General features: G+C 37.4%; 1 protein-coding gene across 4 annotated transcripts in view; it reads left to right on the top strand.

Annotated features, from left to right (window-relative positions):
* The first annotated feature begins 2,998 nt into the window (after positions 1-2,998).
* LOC132694720 (C-type lectin domain family 7 member A-like) overlaps positions 2,999-22,047 on the top strand; it is an 80,661-nt gene continuing 61,612 nt past the window's right edge. The window contains exons 1-3 of one of the 4 annotated variants that reach the window (XM_060658384.2): positions 3,214-3,327; positions 5,130-5,229; positions 5,501-5,584. In XM_060658384.2, coding sequence (XP_060514367.2) covers positions 5,196-5,229; positions 5,501-5,584 — 118 coding nt within the window. In that variant the 5' untranslated portion in view covers positions 3,214-3,327; positions 5,130-5,195. Of the gene's footprint in view, positions 3,328-5,088; positions 5,230-5,500; positions 5,585-22,047 lie in introns of all 4 variants that reach the window. The other 3 variants (XM_060658383.2, XM_078450089.1, XM_078450091.2) reach the window with 3 other exon arrangements.

The raw sequence follows: 22,047 nt of genomic DNA, 5'->3' as shown, positions 1-22,047 counted from the left end.
AGACCCTGCTACTATTCTGCTTTGTTCTGTCCTACTATGTTATCAGGAAGATCTCTCTTTCTTATTGTATTTATTTATGATTTCATCTTGGGTATTTTTTTTAACATTTATTTATTTATTTAGAGAGACAGAGACAGAGCATGAGTGGAGGAGGGGCAGAGAGAGGGGGAGACACAGAATCCAAAGCAGGCTCCAGGCTCTGAGCTGTCAGCACAGAGCCAGACGCGGGGCTCAAACTCACAAACTGAGATCATGACCTGAGCTGAAGTCGGTTACTTAACCAACTGAGCCACCTAGGCACCCCTCATCTTGGTATTAAATCTTGGTTTCTACTACCTTATCATTCTTTTCACCTAATATCATTAGAGTTTTTACTTTTCTTTGAAACAGGCGAGACTTGGTGAATGTAAAAATAGTGAACATGAGTAATATTTTACTGGAACCTTACAGGATAGATAATGATGAAGTAGAAAAGAGGTACAGGAAATATTTTAAAAAGCACGAAAAATACATTGTTATTGGGGTACAAAAGTGTGTGAAGGTTTTAAGGACAGAGAGATCTTTGTGGATAATGTCTTTATAGTTGGCTAATTAATGATAGCTTCATTCCTCAAATAGTTAGAAAAATTAAAAGTAAATCCTAAAAAATAGTCATACACCCATAGTCTGACAATAATACTTTACATTTTTATTTATTGTAAATATTGTTGATAAAATATTAAAGCTATATAGTTTGATAGCTTTTCTAGAACCTATTTTATCTATTTTAGTTATGATAAATCTGGGATCTTATTTAAGGCCCTAAGAACTAAAATTGCTGAGGTATCTGGGTGGCTCAGTTGGTTAAGCATCTGACTTTGGCTCAGGTCATGATCTCACAGTTTGAGAGTTTGAGCCCCACTTGAGATTCTCTCTCTCTCTACCTTCCTTATGTACTCTCTCTCTCAAAATACATAAACAGACTTAAAAAAAAAGAAAGAAAGTAACAAAGAAACAAAGAAAAAAAATAAAGAAATAATAATTGCTTTCATTGGTTGTTTGCCTCAAATTTTTAGAAATACATATGTATCAATTGATCTGTTAATATTAAACAATGATAAGTAATCTATACAACTTTTAAAAACGACAGATTAATGTGGTTGATATGAAAAAACAAAACAAAATTGCTTTTGTTTCTGACTAACACTTAACTTCTAGGTCAAATAGGGCATAGAGCGGCTTACTGAATTAAACAAATAATATAGTTTTTAAAAAGATTAAAAAACAGGCAATGCATTCCTATAAACTTATGATAACTTAAACCTTAAAAAATTTTTTTTAATGTTTATTTATTTTTGAGAGAGGGAGAGAGACAGCATGAGAGGCGGAGGAGCAGAGAGAGAGGGAGACACAGAATCCCAAGCAGGCTCCAGGCTCTGAGCTAACAGCACAGAGCCAAAGGCAGGGCCGGAACCCACAAACCATGAGTCCATGACCGTGAGCCGAAGTTGGGTGCTTATGTGTCAGTCACCCAGGCACCCCCAACCTATGCTAACTTTTAGAGTCCATTTTCCACTTGGTTCCTTATATACACAAATGTTAGTCAATACTGCCTAATAAAGCCCAATCTCTTCATTTGCACTGAAGATATTCTAGATGCTGCTGAAGAGGATGGGACTTCCAAAGTCAGTCACTTCACTCAGCTGCTGCTTCAGAAGCACAAGGGGAATAAACTGCAGCGGGTCTTATCACCCCACAACCCGGAAGACAGCGCTGCCCTGAGAGTTTAGAGGTCGTACTCTTCACCCTCTAAAATACACGTCCAAAGTCCATGTGCTGGCTTAATCATTCCTTACCAGTGAGGTATATAATAGTTGGTAGCAAAAGAAACAATGAAATACATTTCTGTTAAACGACGTCGTTTGGCACTGGGGAATTTGACATAAGGCATAGATAGAGATGTCTGGCTGCTGTGCAGAGGAATTACACCCCGGGGCCTGGCAGATCACAGTCCATAGGCATGCTTGAAAACCGTGTTTGCCTTTAAGAGAGAGCCCTTTTGCATGGGAAATTTGTAGAATGCTTTCTTCATTATCTCTATTCCTGTCAGAAACCTACTTCCTGAAAGCAATGAGCTAGATCTTAAAAAGAAACAGCGTGAGCCAACGGCAAACCAGAAAAAAGAAAGCTAGAGACTTCACATGTGTTCCCACCAGTATTTACAAGAGGATGAGGCAGTTGTGCTTTGGGAGTGATGGAAAAGGGAGCTCCAACCAGGAGAAAGTGCTTTTGAAAAGACTTCCCCTGGTGTGGCTGGCATCGAGGTGGATTTATTGTTATTACTGCACATTTCTAAGAAGACGCTTGAAGCTTCACAGCATTGGGGGCCCTTCAGATGGACAGATCAATGTGGTTGATATGAAAAAACCGTACCATATGGTTCCTGCTTTTGTTCCTGCCTAACACTTACTTGTAGGGGTAAAAAGGGCATAGAGCTGCTCACTGAATTAAACACATAGTTTTAAAAATGCTTTGATAGTTTTTGCTACAAGAGGTTGAATAGATGAATTTAAAAGGAGCACAGTCAAACCTATTTAGTGTTTTAAACATGTCTCTTTCTTTCTGTCCTAATTTTTATTATGTAAAGACTCTGTTTCTTCAGGCAGTTTAAAAAGGACACAACAAGTAAGTAGTGCTATTATTCAAATAAGTATGTGCTATATTCAAATCATTTATCTCAATTTTTATGTATTTAGATTTACTATAATGTATTAAGCAATATGGCTATCCTTAGGATGTTTGTTAAAAACAGAGTCCAAAATGTATACACAATTTATAATATTTATTTATATATATAAATAGTAAAAATAAAGTAGTTGGTAATTTACCTTCATTTTGTAAAAAGAAAAAAAATCATGTCAAGTTGAATGTGGATATTTCCCTTTCTATTTTTATAAATTTTTACATTTATTGTTAAGCATTTCCTAACCTCATGAGATTTTGAGAATGCCTTTTTGTTTTTTTATGCTTCAAGGTAACTGCTGAAGCTCAGGTTTGTACCGATCCACAGAATGTCTGCAAACTTCAGCATTTGAGGTCTCTAGGACTCCTGTCTGACACAGAGTGCAGGAGTAAAGGAGACCCTGAGGCCAGTGGAAACCATGCGGGGGAGTATCTAATGTCACATGGCCATCGGCTATCTTTCTCCTGACACGGTCTCTCTGAGAGTCAGTCAAGCACGTCAACTAGTACCTTCTGGAGTCGAAGCAGAGGTGAAAGGCCCCCAGAGCCAGCACATCATCGTAGCTGTGATCCTGACCAAGCTCTTTTCCGGCTGTGAAATCCCAGGTACGATGAGGTATTGCAGCCAGTGAGGTTGGGTGACCCGTGCCTGTGCTGTCACATTGTCCAGCAGAGAGGGATGAAGAAGCATTTGCTATGGGAAAGCTGTGGACAAAGTTGGGAGGGCTTTGGACTGTTGCCCCAAGAACTGACTCCTGGATCCATGTTAATCCATATTGAATGTTAACTTTATTCTGCAAATGAGGAAAGGAGTGGATCAGAATATTTCTGATGCAGAATATGATTTTTTTTAATCCTGAGGTGTTTTAAGGAGTATGTGATTCTTTTTTAGACAGTATAAATCTGTGATTTTTCCCCTGTTACCTCTATGGGTGCTACCTAACCGGTTAGCAATGAACTATCCAAAAGTTAAATTCTCTCTTCTTTCAGTTAAGTGTAATAAAAAAGTTTGATGCTTTGACAATAGGAGTATTTTTCTAGCAAAATAAATCCAGCTTTATATTTCCAATTTAGTTTCTTATTATTTTGTTATACAGGCAGTCAATTAAAATACAACTAAATAAAAACCGGTTAGCTAGGAATACACGACCTTAAGACAAGATATATAATTTGGCACTTTTGTAGAGGGAATATTTATTGAAAAACAAATGACAGTGTGTATATACATTTTATCATTATTTGATGATTGTTCAAGTTTTCTGACACTATAATGTAATTAAATGGTGAAATATTAAGATCTTTTAAAAAACCAAAAACCATATCTATTGAGGAAAAACAGTTATCTGATTCTTTCTATAGTTACCAAAAATATTCTTTTGGGGAAAATGTCTTCTCCTCTTTAATCACTGTGTATTTTATTTCTAGGGGAGAGAGATTATTATGTATTTTTTTGTGAAAATATTTTCTATAAGCCAAGTGTAGGTGAAGGATCATATTTTTGGATAAACATAAATAAGCTATTTTTATGACATGTATACTTGAACTGAGTATATATTTCCCTTTTAAATATAACATAATATTTTGACATATATTTACTTGAACTAGACTATCATTTAATATATTTTACGCATGTTTATTTATATATATTTATAATATAAGTTTATTTTAACTAAAGAGTATCATTTACAGTCTGACATTGGGAATACTATATATATTCCTTTAAGCTCAGTTTTCCTCATCCACAAACAGAAAAGAAATCAATCACCACTGTTAGAATTATAAGTCATGCTTCCCTCATTTAATGTTACTTCCTAAACTCCCTTTCCTTGAATCTCATGATTTTCATATTTTCCTCATACTTTAAAAAGGAGTCATGATCCACTGACTCTAAAGTTCAAGGGATAATATGAATGAATGAGCAGGGTCTGACATAAGCAATGTAGCAGGCGCAGTGTTGGTCAAATTGGTGTGTGTGTGTCCTTAGTAAGAAGGGCTTACTCTATTTGGTGTCAATATAATTGCCATTTGGGCATAACACAGGCACTAAGTGATCAAACGTAATTTTCAAAAGATGATATAAGCCTAGAGTTTTAGGTGAGTATGGAATATATCAATTATTAAATTTTGGCCATGAATTCAATGATTTTGAAAGAAGTGAATGCTTAACATAACATGCCCACAAAATGGTCATGGACCATTATTTAATTGTGTAGAATCTCTGTTGTAAGGCATTACAAAGATGAAAAAAAATTTTCCCTAATATTCCCAGATATTTGCTTTAACCTGTTTATTTCAGATGATCATGCTTATCATTCATTTAGCTGTCCCTGTTACGTAATGAGAAATATTGCCATTTTAATGCCTCAGGCCACATTGCACAGGATTCGAACTGTGTTCTTTGCCTCCAGTCCTCAAAAATGAGCGAGTAGAGAGCGACGTGCACGAATCTGATATCACCCTATTCAAGGAGACAGATGGACGAAAGATGTTCAATGGATGAAAGGAGAGGTAAAGTTTTTTGTTTGCTTTATTTTGTGAAAATATGATTTCAAGTAAGAAGTGAAATCATGATAATTGGGTTTCTGTATATTTGACGTTATTTGTCCGGTTCTTCATAGATCAAGGGGTATATGTAAATGTAAAATTCAAGGATATTTGTAATCACAGTAAAAAGGGATATTCATTTTCAATTCCAGAATGAATTCCATTTTGTTCCAACTCTGAGGGCTTTCCTAAGCTCAATGCTTACTGTATATTTTTGCTTTCTGAATTTGTACAGAATTTCCACGGCGTAAGGTTGCATTAACCCTGGGAGTTACATGTTTTTTCCTCCTGCTGGCAAACACAGGCTTGAGATATATGCGTGAGTATCGGGCACACACACATTTTTTTTTTTTATGAGAACAATGAGCTAGAGTGAAAAATGAGATACCATAACTGAACTTCTGCTGAGCCTTTGTAAACTATAGAGTCCTATAGAAATGTTAGTAATCATGATGGTGTTTATAATATCGATGACGATGATTTTGCTATTTTGCCATCACTTAGCTTTTACACCACACAAAATAGTGTATGTCATGGCTGTAATGGCACAAAATTTTGCTGAAATGTAGTGAGGTTTACATATATATTCATCTTTATATTTTGTGAAGGAGGAAGTTTTCCATATGACCAGAGAATTGGAAAAATCTTTCTTTGAGTAGTACACTTCTTATCATACTGCAATACTGCTTAAATCACAGAGGAATATAAGGTTGATTTATTTTTATATCACTTTTTATATTTTTCATATCAATTGTTAAAAATTTATATACAATGCTTTTTAAATATCTTCTTCCTGATTTTTTAATCCTTTGGCTCATGAATTCAGCAACAATTTCGAGGATCTTTCTGGGTCAGGGCCTTTATATGATAGATACTAAAGGTACAGGACTTTTAAAAAATCAGCACTTAATGACCTCAGTTTAAAGGGGAAGATTTTTTTTAAATGAAACAGTTATATATTTTTTAAAGATGAGGTTAATTAATTAATTAATTAATTTATTTATTTGAAAGCGAGAGGGAGCACGCAAATGGGAGAGGGGCAGAGAGAGATGGGGAGAGAGAAAATCCCAAGCAGGCTCCTCACCACCAGTGCAAAACCCGGTGCTGAGCTCAAACTCATCAACCGTGAGATCGTGACCTGAGCAGAAGTCATATGCTTAACTGACTGAGCCACCGAGGCACTCCTATTTATTTTTAATGTTTTATTATTTTTGAGAGAGAGAGAGAGCGAGAGCATGAGCTGGGGTCAGGGGCAGAAAGAGAAGGCAGAAGATCCTAAGTGGGCTCTGTGCTGACAGCAGGGAGCCTGATGAGCAGCTGGAAATCATGAACCCTAAGATCAAGACCTGAGCCGAAGTCAGACACTCAACTGACAGCCATCCAGGTGCCCGTAAACAAAGCAGTTTTTAAAATAAAATATTATTAGTGCTGGGGTAATGGCTTCAAGATATCAGCTGAATAGAATATTTCATGCTGAGGTCCAGAAAACTTTCCTCCAGGAGATAATAATTGATATGCTATAAAGGACAGGTAGGACTTAATCAGGAAGCTTGGGGTAGAGAGACTACTTATCCAGGCATAGAAAACAAGAATCAAAGAACTGGATGTTTTAGGAGAATTAAGAAGTAGCTGTAAATAAGTTTGCCTAGGTATGCACGTTTTGATAATTTTAATATCTTAAGAAATTCTAGATCTGTTCTAAAAACAAAAGAAACCACTGAAAGGTTTTATGTGAGGGAAAAACATGACTCCTGTCCCATGAGGCGATAGGGATTTGGGAAAGGTCAATCTCAACAGATCGGCAAGTAGGTGGAGGGAGAAGATAACAGGATGTTTCAGGAATCAGGGTTAGTTAGAATGACTGAATTAGTGTTACGAAGAAGTAATGAAGGATAGGCACCATATATGAGAAATCTTCAATGAGAAGAATTGCTAGAATATGAGTGCGTGAAGGAGACAATTGAATCAGTGATACCACTTGACATGAGGCTTACACACCTTGGTGGATGTCTTCCAAATATTAAATATTACTAAATTTTAATTACTAAAATTAAATATTACTAAATATTACTAAATAATACTAAATATTACAGAGAACACAAGAAGAACACTAAGTACGGTTTGGTGTTTGCGTAGGTGTGCTAATAATGGTAAGGAGTGAGGTGCTTTTATATATCAGTGGAGATGACCAGAAAGAATGAGATTGGTCTGTGTCTGTTAGAGTGGGTTTTAACAGCAGACACAGACCATCAGCACGTACACGGTGGTATTAAAAGTCTGGAGATCAAGGAAGATGCCTGGATGAAAGATACTGGAAGATATCATAGAGGAAAGCAGAAGCTGGACCATGCTCTACCTTGTGAAACCAGGGAGAGTAGATTAGGCTAGAAGAACAAGGGTGAGGCGGGGGATCTTAGGATAAATCAACATTTAGCTGGAGGTAAAAGATGAGTAAAAACAGTGAAAAACCATGATGCTTGGTTAAACAAGTAAGTGGGAGTCCAAAACATTATGCTATCATGGAGAGAAGGCAAAGATAGTCAAGGGTTCCAAATAGTACAGGAGGATCAGGTATTATAATGGCTAGAAGTAAGCTTATTAAATTTGGCAAGAGAGAGGCCGAAATATTTTCTAGAGTAGCTCCAGTGGGATAGTGGGTATGGTCAAAGCCTGACTGTAACGGCTAAAACTCATTCACACATTAGGAAGCAGAGACAGTGAATACAGAAAAGTATTTTTTCAATTATGACTAAGTGAAACATTTACCAAGCCTTGTAAATAAGTGGATCTATACAATCTCGAACATTGTTAAAGGGAGTATAACCTGATACAAGCCCGTTGTCAGTTTGGTACTATCTTCTAAAACTCAACATGATTCAGTAATTCTCACCCTAAGTGTATATCCAACAGATATACTTGCACATACACAGAAATGAACATCTACAGAACAGTTTGTAGCAGTGCCATTCACAACATCGAACATCTCACAACCACTCAAAAGATCACTAATGGGAGAGTAAATGAGATCTCTGCAATTGATTTACCAATGGAATTTATGTGACAATCAAAACAACGACAATGTTATCCATCAATATGCATGAATTTTAGCAAAAGCATATGAAATGGAAAAAAAAGGCAAGAGCACAAACATATGTGTATGTCCTGATACATTTTTATCAGCTGAAATAGTTAAAAATGAATCAATACATAAAGAAGGAATAATACTGTATGTAAAACGTATGAAGGGAGTAATTGAAATGTGCATTAGTTACAGCATGTGAGAGAAGTAGGGAGATGAGATGAAATGACTACCAAACGAAATAAATGTAATGCTTAAGGTCCTGGCTACAATTTAGGGTAGCTAACAACTTGCTAACTAAGGAAGAAAAACCAGTTCTGACAGCAATGTGGTAAGTGTCTCATGAATGGAGGAATGTGAATAATCTTATGCTAACACCCAATCTGACAGTAAAGAAAAGAACTCTGTTACAAAAAATATGAAAAAGAAAGGACAGGAACTTTGTGGGAAAGCTGACTTGAGATGATCATATGCAAGAGAAGGGAACCATGAGAAGGAAACTGTGGAGGGTTCAAGAGAGAAAATGACAGTAGGAGATCAAGATCACCAAAGATTCGATACGGGATGAAATCCAGAGCAGGGGTGAGAGTTTCACACTTGTTCAATGCAATGCACATTTTTTTCTGGGGTAGAGTGAGAGATACCTGTGTATCTGTAGGAGGAGGTGCAGGAAGGTGAGGAGAAAGTATCCTTGCTGGTGACTGTTTCCATGCAAAGGAGCAGATGAGGCCATATTCTGAGAGGAAGGGGCAAGGAGGTGCACCAGATAATTTAGACAAAGTATAAATACTTGAAATAGCTGTTGAATTGAGAAAAGAGTGTGACTCAGTAACTATACTGAGTAATATTGAGTGGTGAAATGGTGAAGAAAATCTAAGCGTTGGTCAGCATTAGTTTGTATGTGTACAGTTTTGTGATTTTTTGTCATTTGAGTTGCAGAAACTTGTGTTTCAAAATTGGCCATTTCTGTATATTTAAAATTTTTGTTTTTATTTTTCAAGGAGACCCCACACCCATCCCCATGACCCTGAGATCAAGAGTGGCTTGCTCTATGGACTGAGCCAGCCAGGAGCCCCAGTGAAGTTGACTATTTTTAGAGGCGCATAAATACCATGTTGCAATCTTCTTAGAGGTCCTGCCAAAATTAGTTCTATACCATGTGTCCTTGGATAGACAAAAAGGAAAGGACAAGGGAATTGGTTAGTCACAAGAAATGGTAGTATTTAGGTTCTTGAGGTCTTAATCTCTCTCTTTCTCTCTTTTTGTTTTTTGTTTTTTTTGAATGTCTTTATTTTTGAGAGAGAGATAGAGAGAACACAGGAGAGTGGGGGTGGGCAGAAGGAGGGGGGGGGCAAGAGGATCCAAAGAAGGCTTCGGGCTGTCAGCACAGAGCCCGATGTGGGGCTCAAACTCATGGATCGTGAGATCATGACCTGAGCCAAAGTTGGACACTTAACCGACTAAGCCACCCAGGTGCCCCATTGACACTTCAACATATTTTAACCTAACATTTTCTCTGGTTGTACTTTCATTTAATCAGCAACATTCACTATGCCATTTAGAATTAGAGTGATTATAATAAAGTGATCTATTACAAGCATTCAAGACCTTAATTTTATAATATGAATTGAAGTTTTTCATAGGTATTCTGGTGCCACCAGGCAAGATATGAAAAAAACAGAAGAAAAAAATGCTTCCTTAGCAGAAGTTGGAGATCACTCAATTCACTGTAATCAATTCAGTACAGGTATGTACTGAATAATTACACTAGTAGTTTACAGATTTTTTTTCCATGGAATGACCCCATATGTCAAAATGATCCCATTTTGATATATAACTTTAAAACTTTACATTGAACTTAGTTAGGCTCTTTAATTTTGCTGACCTTTTTAAAAAATCAAATCCATTTTCTTTATTATAGCTAATTGAACTGTTGCCTTTCACGAAGTCATTTTGATTTGATTGAGTGATTTATGCCTGTGATGAATTTTCTCCAATATAGATCCCTTGGAATTAATACCATTCTCTTATATTCACTTTGGTGGATTTCTTCTGAAGGGAGAACTGCTTCGTATTGGAGCAGTGTATCTGTAGTTGGGAAGTCATGATTTCTCAGTGTAATCCGAGCAATGGTCTGAGGTCTGAGACATGATCTCTGGCCCCACAGTTTGGCCAAAACTATTCCCAACAGACTTTTGGGATACAGGAAAACCACCTATTTTTTTCATCATTCAGTGTGAAGTAAGGAAGAAATACAGGGAAAGGAAAGGTCTCTAAGTTGTCTCATGGTTGAGGATCATGCGGCTTTTGTTTCAAGATAAAGACCATGACGCATTCGGTTATTTTTTCTTTTTTCTTTTATTTAAATCCAAGCTAGTTAACATACAGTGTAGTAATGGTTTCAGGAACAGAATTTAGTGATTCATCATGTACATATGTAACACCCAGTGCACATCCTAAGTGCCCTCCTTAATGCCATTCACCAATTTAGCCCATCTCCCCACCCAAACCCCTCCAGTGACCCTCAGTTTGTTCTCTGCATTGAAATATCTCTTATGGTTTGCCTCCCTCTCTGTTTTTTATCTTATTTTTCTTCTCTCCCCCTATGTTCATCTGTTGTGTTTCTTAAATTCCATATTGAGTGAAATCATATGATACTTGTCTTTGATTGACTTATTTTGCTTAGCATAATACACTCTAGTTCCATCCACATTGCTGCAAATAGCAAGATTTAATTCTTTTTGATGGCTAATATTTCATTATATATGTGTGTGTGTGTATATATATGTATATATATACACACACACACACACATATCTTTACACCACATCTTTATCCATTCATCGATGGACATTTGGTCCATTTCCACAGTTTGGCTATTGTTGATAGTGCTGCTATAAACATTGGGTGCACGTTCCCCTTCAGCATTTTTGTGTCCTTCGGATAAACACCTAGTAGTGCAGTTGCAGTAGTGCAGAACTGCATAGGGTCATAGGGTAGTTCTATTTTTAATTTTTTTGAGGAACCTCCATTCTGTTCTCCAGTGGCTGCCCCAGTGTGCATTCCCACCAGCAGTGCAAAAGGGTTCCCCTTTTTCCACATTATTGCCAACATCTGTTGTTGCCTGAATTGCTCATTTTAGCCATTCTGACAGGTGTGAGGTGGTATTTCATTGTGGTTTTGATTTGTATTTCCCTGATGATGAGTGATGTGGAGCATCTTTTCATGTGACTGTCAGTCATCTGATGTCTTCTTTGGAAAAGTGTGTGTTCATATCTTTTGTCCATTTCTTCACTGGATTATTTGTTTTTTTGGGTGTTGAGTTTGATAAGTTCTTTATAGACTTTGGATACTAGCCCTTTATCTGATATGTCATTTGCCAATATCTTCTCCCATTCTGTCGGTTGCCTTTTCGTTTTGTGGATGCTTTCCTTCACTGTGCAGAATCTTTTTACCTTGATGAGGTCCCAATAGTGCATTTTTGCTTTTATTTCCCTTGCTTCTGGAGACATGTCTAGTAAGAAGTTTCTATGGCCGAAGTCCGAGAGGTTGTTGCCTGTTTTCTCCTCGAGGATTTTGATGGTTTCCTGCCTTACGCATCTCATCCATTTGAGTACATTTTTATGTATGGTGTCAAAAAGTGGTCCAGGTTCATTTGCATGTCACTGTCCAGTTTTCCCAACACCATTTGCTGATGAGACTGTCTTTTTCCACTGTAGTGTCTATGCCTGCTTTGTCCAAGATGAGTTGGTCATACATTTGTGGGTCCATTTCTGGGTTCTCTGTTCTGTTCCATGATCTATGTGTCTGTTTTTGTGTCAGTACCGTACTGTTTGATGAAAACAACTTTGTAATACAGCATGAAGTCTGGAATTATGATGCCTCCAGCTTTGGTTTTCTTTTTAAATATTCCTTTGACTATTCTGGGTCTTTTCGGGTTCCATACAAATGTTAGGATTGTTTGTTCTCTCTCTGTGAAGAATGCTGGTGTTATTTTGATAGGGATTGCATTGAATATGTAGATTGCTTTGGGTAGTATCGGCATTTTAACAATATTGTTTTCTAACCCATGATTATGGAATGAAGACAATGACACATTTCAAGGAAAATGGTACTGTTGTCGAAAAAGCTGTTACCACTTTTCAAAAGAAGAGGAAACTTGGGAGAGGAGCAAGGTGGCATGCCAGGATCTGCAGTCTAGTCTCGTGAAGATTGATACTAAAGAGGAGCAAGTACGTCTACTCTACTAAACCTGAGTAAATGCTTTCTGGGAAATTTGTATGTCTTGAGCTAGGATAATTGTTAGAATTGCCTCCGGTATAATTTGGCCACTTTGTTTGGAAGCACTTGTTAACTGGTGCAGATGTCTCTGCCGAGGAGGAGACACAGAGACCTGGTGTAACAGAGACCTGGAAGAACCATTGTTTTCAGCCAGGGAAATGGTGGACGTGAGATGTTTTTCAGTCTTTTTAGTCTAGGTGTTGCATCTTGCCATTTTAGTATACATCAGATAGTTCAGTATTTAGCTTCTCAAGGCTCATACAGGGTGAAAGAAAAAGCAGCCTGAAGGAGACAATTTCGTATTGTACTCGGTTCTGTTCCTTCATCAGTATTTGGGACTGATCACACTTCTTTTTTTTTTTTTTAAGCTTATTTATTTTGAGTGAGAGACGGTGTGAGTGGGGGAGGGGCAGAGAGAGAGAATCCCAAGCAAGCTGTCAGCGTCGGTGCAGAGCCCAAGGGGCTCAAACTCACAAGTGTGAGATTATAACCTGAGCTGAAGTCGGCTTAACCGATTGAGCCACCCAGGAGCCTTGGGACTGATCACACTTCTTAAACTTTTTTTAATGTTTATTTTTAAGAGGGGGGAGAGGGGCAGAGACAGGGACACACAGAACTTGAAGCAGGCTCCAGGCTCTGCACTGTCAGCACAGAGCCAGACGCGGGCTCGAACTCACAAAGTGAGAGAACATGACCTGAGCTGAAGTTGGACGCTAACCGATTGAGCCACCCAGGCACAGCAAGATGAGACTTTTAAGGCAAGATAAGACTCATTTTCATAGCCATGAGAAAAAAGGATGAAAAATAAAGAGACTGAATGTGGTTGCAATGATTGTTTAAAAACGTATTTTGGGGGGGGGGGGTGCTTGGATGGCTCAGTTGGTTAAGTGGCCAACTTTGGCTCAGGTCTTGATCCCACAGTTCATGAGTTCAAGCCTCACATCGGGCTCTGTGCTGACAGCTCAGAGCCTGGAGCTTGCTTCTTATTCTGTCTCCCTCATTCTCTGTTCCATCCCCCACTCACACTCCATTTCTCTCTCAAAAATAAATAAATATTTAAAAAATATATAAAAAGAAAGAAATGAGGTCAAAATTCCTGCTGTATGGATTTATTCCTAAGAATAATAATAATGGGGGAATGACTAGTCTTTACCATGGTGCAGAGTTATGCTTGGAAAGAAACCATGTCCAAGGTGCATTTCTCAGGTGCTGATAATATGGAGTGTAATAATCTGGGTGCTGGTTACAGGGTGTTGTAGTGATTCCTTGGGCTGCCATGACAACTACCACAACCTGGGTGTCTTTGAACAACGTGCATTTAGTTTTTCATTGTTGTGGAGGTGAGAAGTTTAGAATTGCAGTGGCAGGGCCAAGCTCCATTTGAGACTATTTTACTCCATTGGAGTAAATTCTTCCTCTCCTCTTCCCAGCTTTTGGTGGTTGTGGGTGATCCTTGGTGTTTCTTGGTTTGTCTCTGTGTCACCCCATCTTTCCCTTGTCATCACAGGGCATTCTTCTTCTCTGTCACTGTTCACATGTCCTCCTCCTTATAAGGAGACTCACCATATTTGATTCGCCCCCTCCCTAATGACCTCATTTTAACTTGATTACATCTCTAAAGACCTTATTTCCAAATAAGGTCATACAGGTAGTGGGAACTAGAATTTCAGCATATTTATTTTTACTTTTGTTTCTTGTGCTTTTGGTGTCCTATCTAAAAAAGTCATTACCATGACCAAGGCCAGGAGCTTTTACTATAGGTTTTCTCCATGCAGTTTTATGGTGTCATGTCTTATGTTTTGGCCTTTAATTCATTTTGAGTCAATTTTGAGTTTAAGATAGGGGTCCAGTTTCAGTGTTCTACATGTTTGTCCAGTTTTCCCAACACCATTTACTGAAGAGATTATCCTTTCCCCACTGAGTTTTCTTGGCTTACTTGTAAATATCAGTAGGGTCTATATGCATGGGTTTGTTTTGGGGCCCTTGATTCTGTTCCATTAGTCTATTTTTACGCCAGTACCATGCTATTTTGATTATTATTGCTTTGTAGTATAGTTTAAAATCAGGAATTGGGATGCCTCCAGTTTTGTTCTTCATCTCAGGAATGCTTTGTCTACTGAAGTTCTTTTGTTGTTTCAAATAAATTTTAGGATTGTCTTCTCTTTGTGAATATGCCATTAGAAATTCGATAGGGATTACACTGAATGTGTGCATGGCTTTTTGAGGTTGTTGTTGTATGTTTCCTTTGTCATAGACAAAGGTTAAGCCTCTGTCTCTTGGTATCTGCTCAGGTCATGATCTCAAGGTTTGTGGGTTCAAGCCCACCAGGCTCTGTGCTGACAGTGTGAAGTCTGCTTGGAATTCTCTCTCTCTCCCTCTTTCTCCTCTCTCTCCCACTTGTGATCTCTCACTCTAGCAAAGTAAATAAATCAACTTAAAAAAATAAAAAAAAAAAGAAATGAGACAGAGAGATAGACTTCCCCATACAAACAAAACTTAAGGGAGTTCTTCACTACTAGACTTGGCTTGCAGAGAAATCAGACAGAAGATCAGTAAAGAAAACAGAAGTCTTGAAAAACACTTCGATCCAACACACCTAGGAGTCTTGTAGACAACAGTCTACTCACAACAGAATCCATATTTTTCTCAAGTGCACATGGAACTTCTCTAAGGTAACATACAGAATATGTATGACCATCAGTAGTCAAAACAATCTTGGAAAAGAAGACAAAGGATACACATAAACTTCAGGAGCAGGTTTTCCCTATAGAAGTAGGGAAATGGGCTTGGGAAGGAGTTCAAGGACCTTCCCACTAGATCTGAATCTAAAGTACATGGAAAAATACCAGTATCTATTCCACGTTTAAAGTTTTTAAAGTTAGTACCTGTGTTTGTTATATGGCTTTTTATACCTTCTCTGTGTTAGAAATAGTTTGAAGTAACAAAATATAACCTTTATAGAATTAAAAGGAAAAATAGACACATCTATGATTATAGCTGGACACTATAATTAAAAATTAAATTTATTTTTTAAATTTTTTCAATGTTTAGTATTTTTTTTTTTTTTTTTTTTTTTGAGAGAGAGAGACAGACAGAGCTCAAGCAGAGGATGGGCAGGGAGAGAGCGACACACAGAATCCAAAGAAGCCTCCTGGCTCTGAGCTGTTAGCACAGAGCCCTATGTGGGGCAAACTCAAGAAGCAGGAGATCATGACCGGAGCCAAAGTCAGATGCTTAACCGACGGAGCCACCTAGGCGCCCCAAGACTCCTTTCTTAATACTCAATAATTACATTCACAAAACCAGTAAGGATAGTGAGGACTTGGATAGTGTTATCTACCAAACTGACCTGAATGGCATTTATGGAATTCTCCAGTCAACAGTAGAAGAATGCACATTCTGTTGAAAGCACATAGAGCATTAAAATATTTTTAAACCACGGTTAGTCCTTAATAGTAGTCTCAACAAATTAAAAAAAAAAATGAAGTCACACAGATTAGAGATCACTCAGTGGATTCATTCTAGAACCAATAACAGGAAAATATTTGAAAAGTCTCACAATGTTTGACAATTAAACAATACCTTTGGAAATAATGCATAGGTCAGACAAAATCATGAAGAAAATTTAAACAATATCTTTTCTGTTTGTTTTAGAGGAAAAATTTTGAATAGTTTGAATTGGATGAAAAGAAATCAACAAGATAGTAAAATATGTGGGATGCAGTGAAATCAATGTTTACAGGGAAATGTATAACATTCAATGCTTACATTTGAAGTAATTTTTCTAATCAATCAATAATTGCAACTTCTTTTAATTTTTACTGAGATGCTTTTATTTTATTTTCAAGATATAATTTATTGTCAAGTTGGCTAATATATAGTGTATATAGTGTGCTCTTGGTTTTGGGGGTAGATGCCCATGATTCATCCCTTGCATTCAAGACCCAGTGCTCATCCCACAAGTGCCCTCCTCAATGCCCATCACCCATTTTCTCCTCTCCTCTGCCCCTCCCATCAACACTCAGTTTGTTCTCTGGATTTAAGAGTCATTCATGGTTTTCCTCCCTCCCTCTGTTTTTAACTATTTTTTCCCCCTTCCCTTCCCCCATGGTCTTCTGTTAAGTCCCTCAAGTTCCACATATAAGTGAAAACATATATCTGTCTTTCTCTGACTGACTTATTTCACTTAGCATAATACCCTCCAGTTCCATCCTCATTGCTGCAAATATAATCACAACTTCTATGGGGCACCTGGGTGGTTCAGTGGGTTGAGCGTCCCACTTTAGCTCAGGTCTTGATCTTGTGGTTCGCAGGTTTGGGCCCCGCATCGGGCTCTGTGCTGACAGCTCAGAGCCTGGAGCCTGCTTCAGATTCTGCATCTCCCTCTCTCTGCCCCTCCCCTGCTCATGCTCTGTCTCTCAAGAATAAATAAACATTAAAAATAAATAATTGCAACTTCTGCCTTGAAAACCTAGAATAAGAAAAGGAAATAAAACCCAAATCAAGTGAAGGGAAGAAGTCATAAAATGAAGAGCAGGAATCAGTGAAGTCGGAAATAAAAGAAATAATAAAAGAAATGTACAGTAAGCTTTGAAAAGGCCCACAACATTGATAAACCCATAGCCAGGCTGATCAAGAGAAAGAACAGGCATAAATCACCAATACGAGGAATAAGAGTGACATTATTACAGACATTGAAGGATTCACCGACAATTATAGGGGAATATTATGCAGAAGTTTTTGCCAATAAATTCTAAAACCTAAAAGACATTGATTTCTTGAAAAAATTGATGTTTCAAAACACACTCAAGAAGAATTTGATAATCTGGATGTCATTTTATATCTAAAATGAGCTAGCTATTCAATTTGTAGTTAAAACATTCCAGAAAGAACCCCAGATGGCTTCTGGGTGGATTCCAGGAAATACGGAATAAAAATAAAATTTAAAAAGAAAAAAAAAAACTCTTCCAGGAAACAGACAAAATTAGAAAATATTCCAACTCATTCTGTGAGGCCAGTGTTCCTTGGATAGTGAAACCCAATAGACAAGAATCCACAGCCTGTATGCACAAAATATAGGCAAAAATCCTTAACAAATAGTTCATTGAATCTCATAGAGCAATTTATTGAAAAGATTACGCATCGTGATGGAGTCGGATTTACTCCGCATATGCAAGATTAACGAATTGGGGTGATTTACCTGATTGATAGGCTAAGGAAGGAAAACTACAGGATAACCTTAGAAGATGCAGGTAAAGCACCACAAATTCACCATCATTTCATGATACATCATCTCAGTAAACTAGGAATAAGTGAGATTTTCCTCAACATGATAATGACATTTAAGAAAACAAACCCTCCAGGTAATATTATACTTAGCAGTGAAAGATTAAGTACTTTCCTTTAACACTGGTAATGAGGCAAAGATATCTGCACTCACCACCCCTCTTCACCATCCGAAGGGAGGCCATTTCAGTTCAAAGCAAGAAATAAAAAAGGGATACAGATTGGAATGCAAAAGGACATAATTGCCAACATAGAAAACCTTAAAGTTTTGCCCATATCCCCCTAAAACTAATAAGTGGGTTTAGTCCAGTTTCAGATCAAGGACAGTATGTAAAATCAGTTTGTTTCCATAGGCTAAAATTAAGCTATTGGAAATTGAAATAAACAAAAATACCATTTACAATAGTATTGTCATATGCTAGACCCCAAGATCTGACCTTTACTGCCCATCAGCTTATACTCCCCGACCTTTGTCCCACAATTCCCCTAAGCAAATCTTCTTTCCAGTTTCTCTCTTAACTCTGGCAGGTGGAAAGCAATACCACCCCCAAGCAATAGCGACTGTCTTCACAAAACCTTCAGTCTGCCTAGATCATCTGGACCAGTTTGAGTGTAACCCGACTCACACCCGCTCAGACAGATCATGGAGTGACGTCTAGAATGATTGATAATATCTGTACCTCATAATACGAAAATCTTCCCCCAAGGAGGAGCACAAACCTTATTTACGTAACACACAGTGTGTGTGGAGGCCTGTTTTCTTAAGGTGCATGTGTGACCCCATGTGCTTCTCTACTTTTGTGTATATTAGTCTACTTTAGTGTATTCATTTTTTCAAATTCTCAAACGATTTCCTTTTTTTTTTTTGCTCTTCCCCCTTCTTTTTTTGTTTTTGTTTTGGTTTGTTTGTTTCTCTAATCTGTCAAACCAGTTTCTACACCCAGGCCAAAACAGACCTAGGATCTAGCATCATCTATTCGATTTTTGTGTGTGTCTTTTTAATTTTTAATTTTAATATTTTTTAAATTTTAATTTCTTTAATTTCAAATTTTCTACCTCACTAATTCCTTTTCTCCCTTCAAAATGACAAAATAAAGGAATTCACCCCAAAAGAAAGAACACAAAAAAATGACTGCCAGGGATTTAACCAACACAGACACAAGCAAGATGTCTGAACCAGAATTTAGAATCACGATAATAAGAATACTAGGTGGAGTCGAAAATAGATTAGAATCCCTTTCTGCAGATATAAAAGAAGTAAAAAATAGCCAGAATGAATTTAAAGATGCTACAACTGAGCTGCAATCACAGATGGATGCAGCGGCGGCAAGGATGGATGAGGCAGAACAGAGAATCAGCGATACAGAGTACAAACTTATAAGAATAACGAAGCAGAAAAAAAAGAAGGAGATTGAGGCAAAAGAACACGATTTAAGAATTAGAGAAATCAGTGACTCATTAAAAAGGAACAACATCAGAATCATAGGGGTCCCAGAGGAGGAAGAGAGAGAAATAGGGGTAGAAGGTTATGTGAGCAAATCATAGCAGAAAACTTTCCTAACCTGGGGAGAGACACAGACAAAAAATCCAGAAAGCACAGAGGACTCCCATTAGATTCAACAAAAAACTGACCATCAACAAGGCATATCATAGTCAAAATCACAAAATACTCAGCCAAGGAAAGAATCATGAAAGCAGCAAGGAAAAAAAGTCCCTAACCTACAAGGGAAGAGAAATCAGGTTAGCAGCAGACCTATCCACAGGAACTTGGCAGGCCAGAAAGGAGTGGCAGGATATATTCAATGTGCTGAATCAGAAAAATATGCAACCAAGAATTCTTTATCCAGCAAGGCTATCATTCAAAATAGAAGGAGAGATAAAAAGTTTCCCAGACAAACAAAAATTAAAGGATTTTGTGACTGCTAAACCAGCCCTGAAAGAAATTTTAAGGGGAAATCTCTTAGGGGAGAAAAGATGAAAAAAATATATATATGTATATACCAAAAGCCACAAAAGATTAGGAGGGTCCAGAGAACACCACCAGAAACTCCAACTCTACAAGCATCATAATGGCAATGAATTCATATCTTTCAGTACTCATTCTAAACATCAATGGACTCAATGCTCCAATCAAAAGACATAGGGTAACAGAATGGATAAGAAAAGAAGACCCATCTATATGCTGTTTACAAGAGACCCACTTTAGACCTAAAGACACCTACAGATTGAAAATAAGGGGATGGAGAACCATCTATCATGGTAATGGTCAACAAAAGAAAGCCAGAGTAGCCATACTTTTATCAGAGAATCTAGACTTTAAAATAAAGACTGTATCAAGAGATGCAGAAGGGAATTATATCATAATCAAGGGGTCTAGAGACCAAGAAGACCTAACAATTGTAAACATTTATGCGCCAAATGTGGCAGCACCCAAATATATAAATCAATTAATCACAAACATAAAGAAACTCATCGATAGTAATACCATAATAGTAGGAGACTTCAACACCCAACTCACAACAATGGACAGATCATCTAATCAAAAACTCAACAAGGAAACAATGGCTTTGAACAACACACTGGACCAGATGGACTTAACAGATATATTCAGAACATGTCATCCTAAAGCAGCAGAATATATATTCTTCTCTAGTGCACATGGAACGTTTTCCAGAATAGACCATATACTGGGACACAAATCAGCCCTAAGTACAAAAATGTTGAGATCATACCATGCATATTTTCAGACCACAACGCTATGAAACTTGAAATCAACCACAAGAAAAAATATTGGAAAGGTAACAAATACTTGGAGACTGAAAAACATCCTACTAAAGAATGAATGGGCTAACCAAGCAGTTAAAGGAGAAATTAAAAAGTATATGGAAGTCAATGAAAATGATCACACCACATCCCAAAACCTCTGGGATGCAGCAAAGGCAGTCATAAGAGGAAAGACAAATAGCAATCCAGGCCTTCATAAAGAAGGAAGAAAGATCTCAGATACACCACCTAACCTTACACCTTAAGGAGCTGGAAAAGGAACAGAAATAAAACCCACAACCTGCAGAAGACAGGAAATAATAAAGATTAGAGCAGAAATTAATGCTATAGAAACCAAAAAAAAAAAAAGAAAACAACAGTAGAACAGATCAATGAAACCAGAAGGTGGTTCTTTGAAAGAATTAACAAAATTGATAAACCACTAGCCAGTTTGATCAAGAAGAAAAAGGAAAGGACCCAAATAAGCAAATCAAGAATGAAAGAAGAGAAATTACAACCAACACAACAGAAATAAAAACAATAATAAGAGAATATTATGAGCAATTATATGTCAATAAAATGGGCAATGTGGAAGAAATAGACAAATTCCTCAAAACATTTACACTACCAAAACTGAAACAGGAAGAAATAGAAAATTTGAACAGACCCATAACCAGTAAGGAAATCGAATTATAATCAAAAATCTGCCAAAATACAAGAGTCCAGGGCCAGATGGCTTTCCAGGGGGAATTCTACCAAACATTTAAGGAAGAGTTAACACCTATTCTCTTGAAACTGTTCCAAAAAATAGAAATGGAAGGAAAACTTCCAAACTCTTTCTATGAAGCCAGCATTACGTTGATTCCAAAACCAGACAGAGACCCCACTAAAAAGGAGAACTATAGACCAATTTCCCTGATGTACATGGATGCAAAAATCCTCAACAAGATATTAGCCAACCGACTCCAACAATACATTAAAAAAATTATTCACCACGACCAAGTGGGATTTATACCTGGGATGCAGGGTGGTTCTATATCTACAAAATAATTAACGTGATTCATCACATCAATAAAAGAAAGGACACGAATCATATGATCCTCTCAATAGATGCAGAGAAAGCACTTGACAAAATACAGCATCCTTTCTTGATACAATCCCTCAAGAAAGTAAGGATAGAAGGATCATACCTCAGGATGATAAAAGCCATATACGAGCGACCCAATGCTAATATCATCCTCAATGGGGAAAAACGGAGAGCTCTATCCCTAAGGTAAGGAACAAGACAGGGATGTCCACTCTCACCACTGTTATTCACCATAGTATTGGAAGTCTTAGCCTCTGCAATCAGACAACACAAAGAAATAAAAGGC

This window comes from Panthera onca, chromosome B4 (genome assembly GCF_046562875.1).
Source record: "Panthera onca isolate mPanOnc1 chromosome B4, mPanOnc1 haplotype 2, whole genome shotgun sequence".
NCBI classification, from domain to species: Eukaryota; Metazoa; Chordata; class Mammalia; order Carnivora; family Felidae; genus Panthera; species Panthera onca.
The sequence above is the reverse complement of the archived record's forward strand: the minus strand, read 5'-3'. Positions and strand labels throughout refer to the sequence as shown.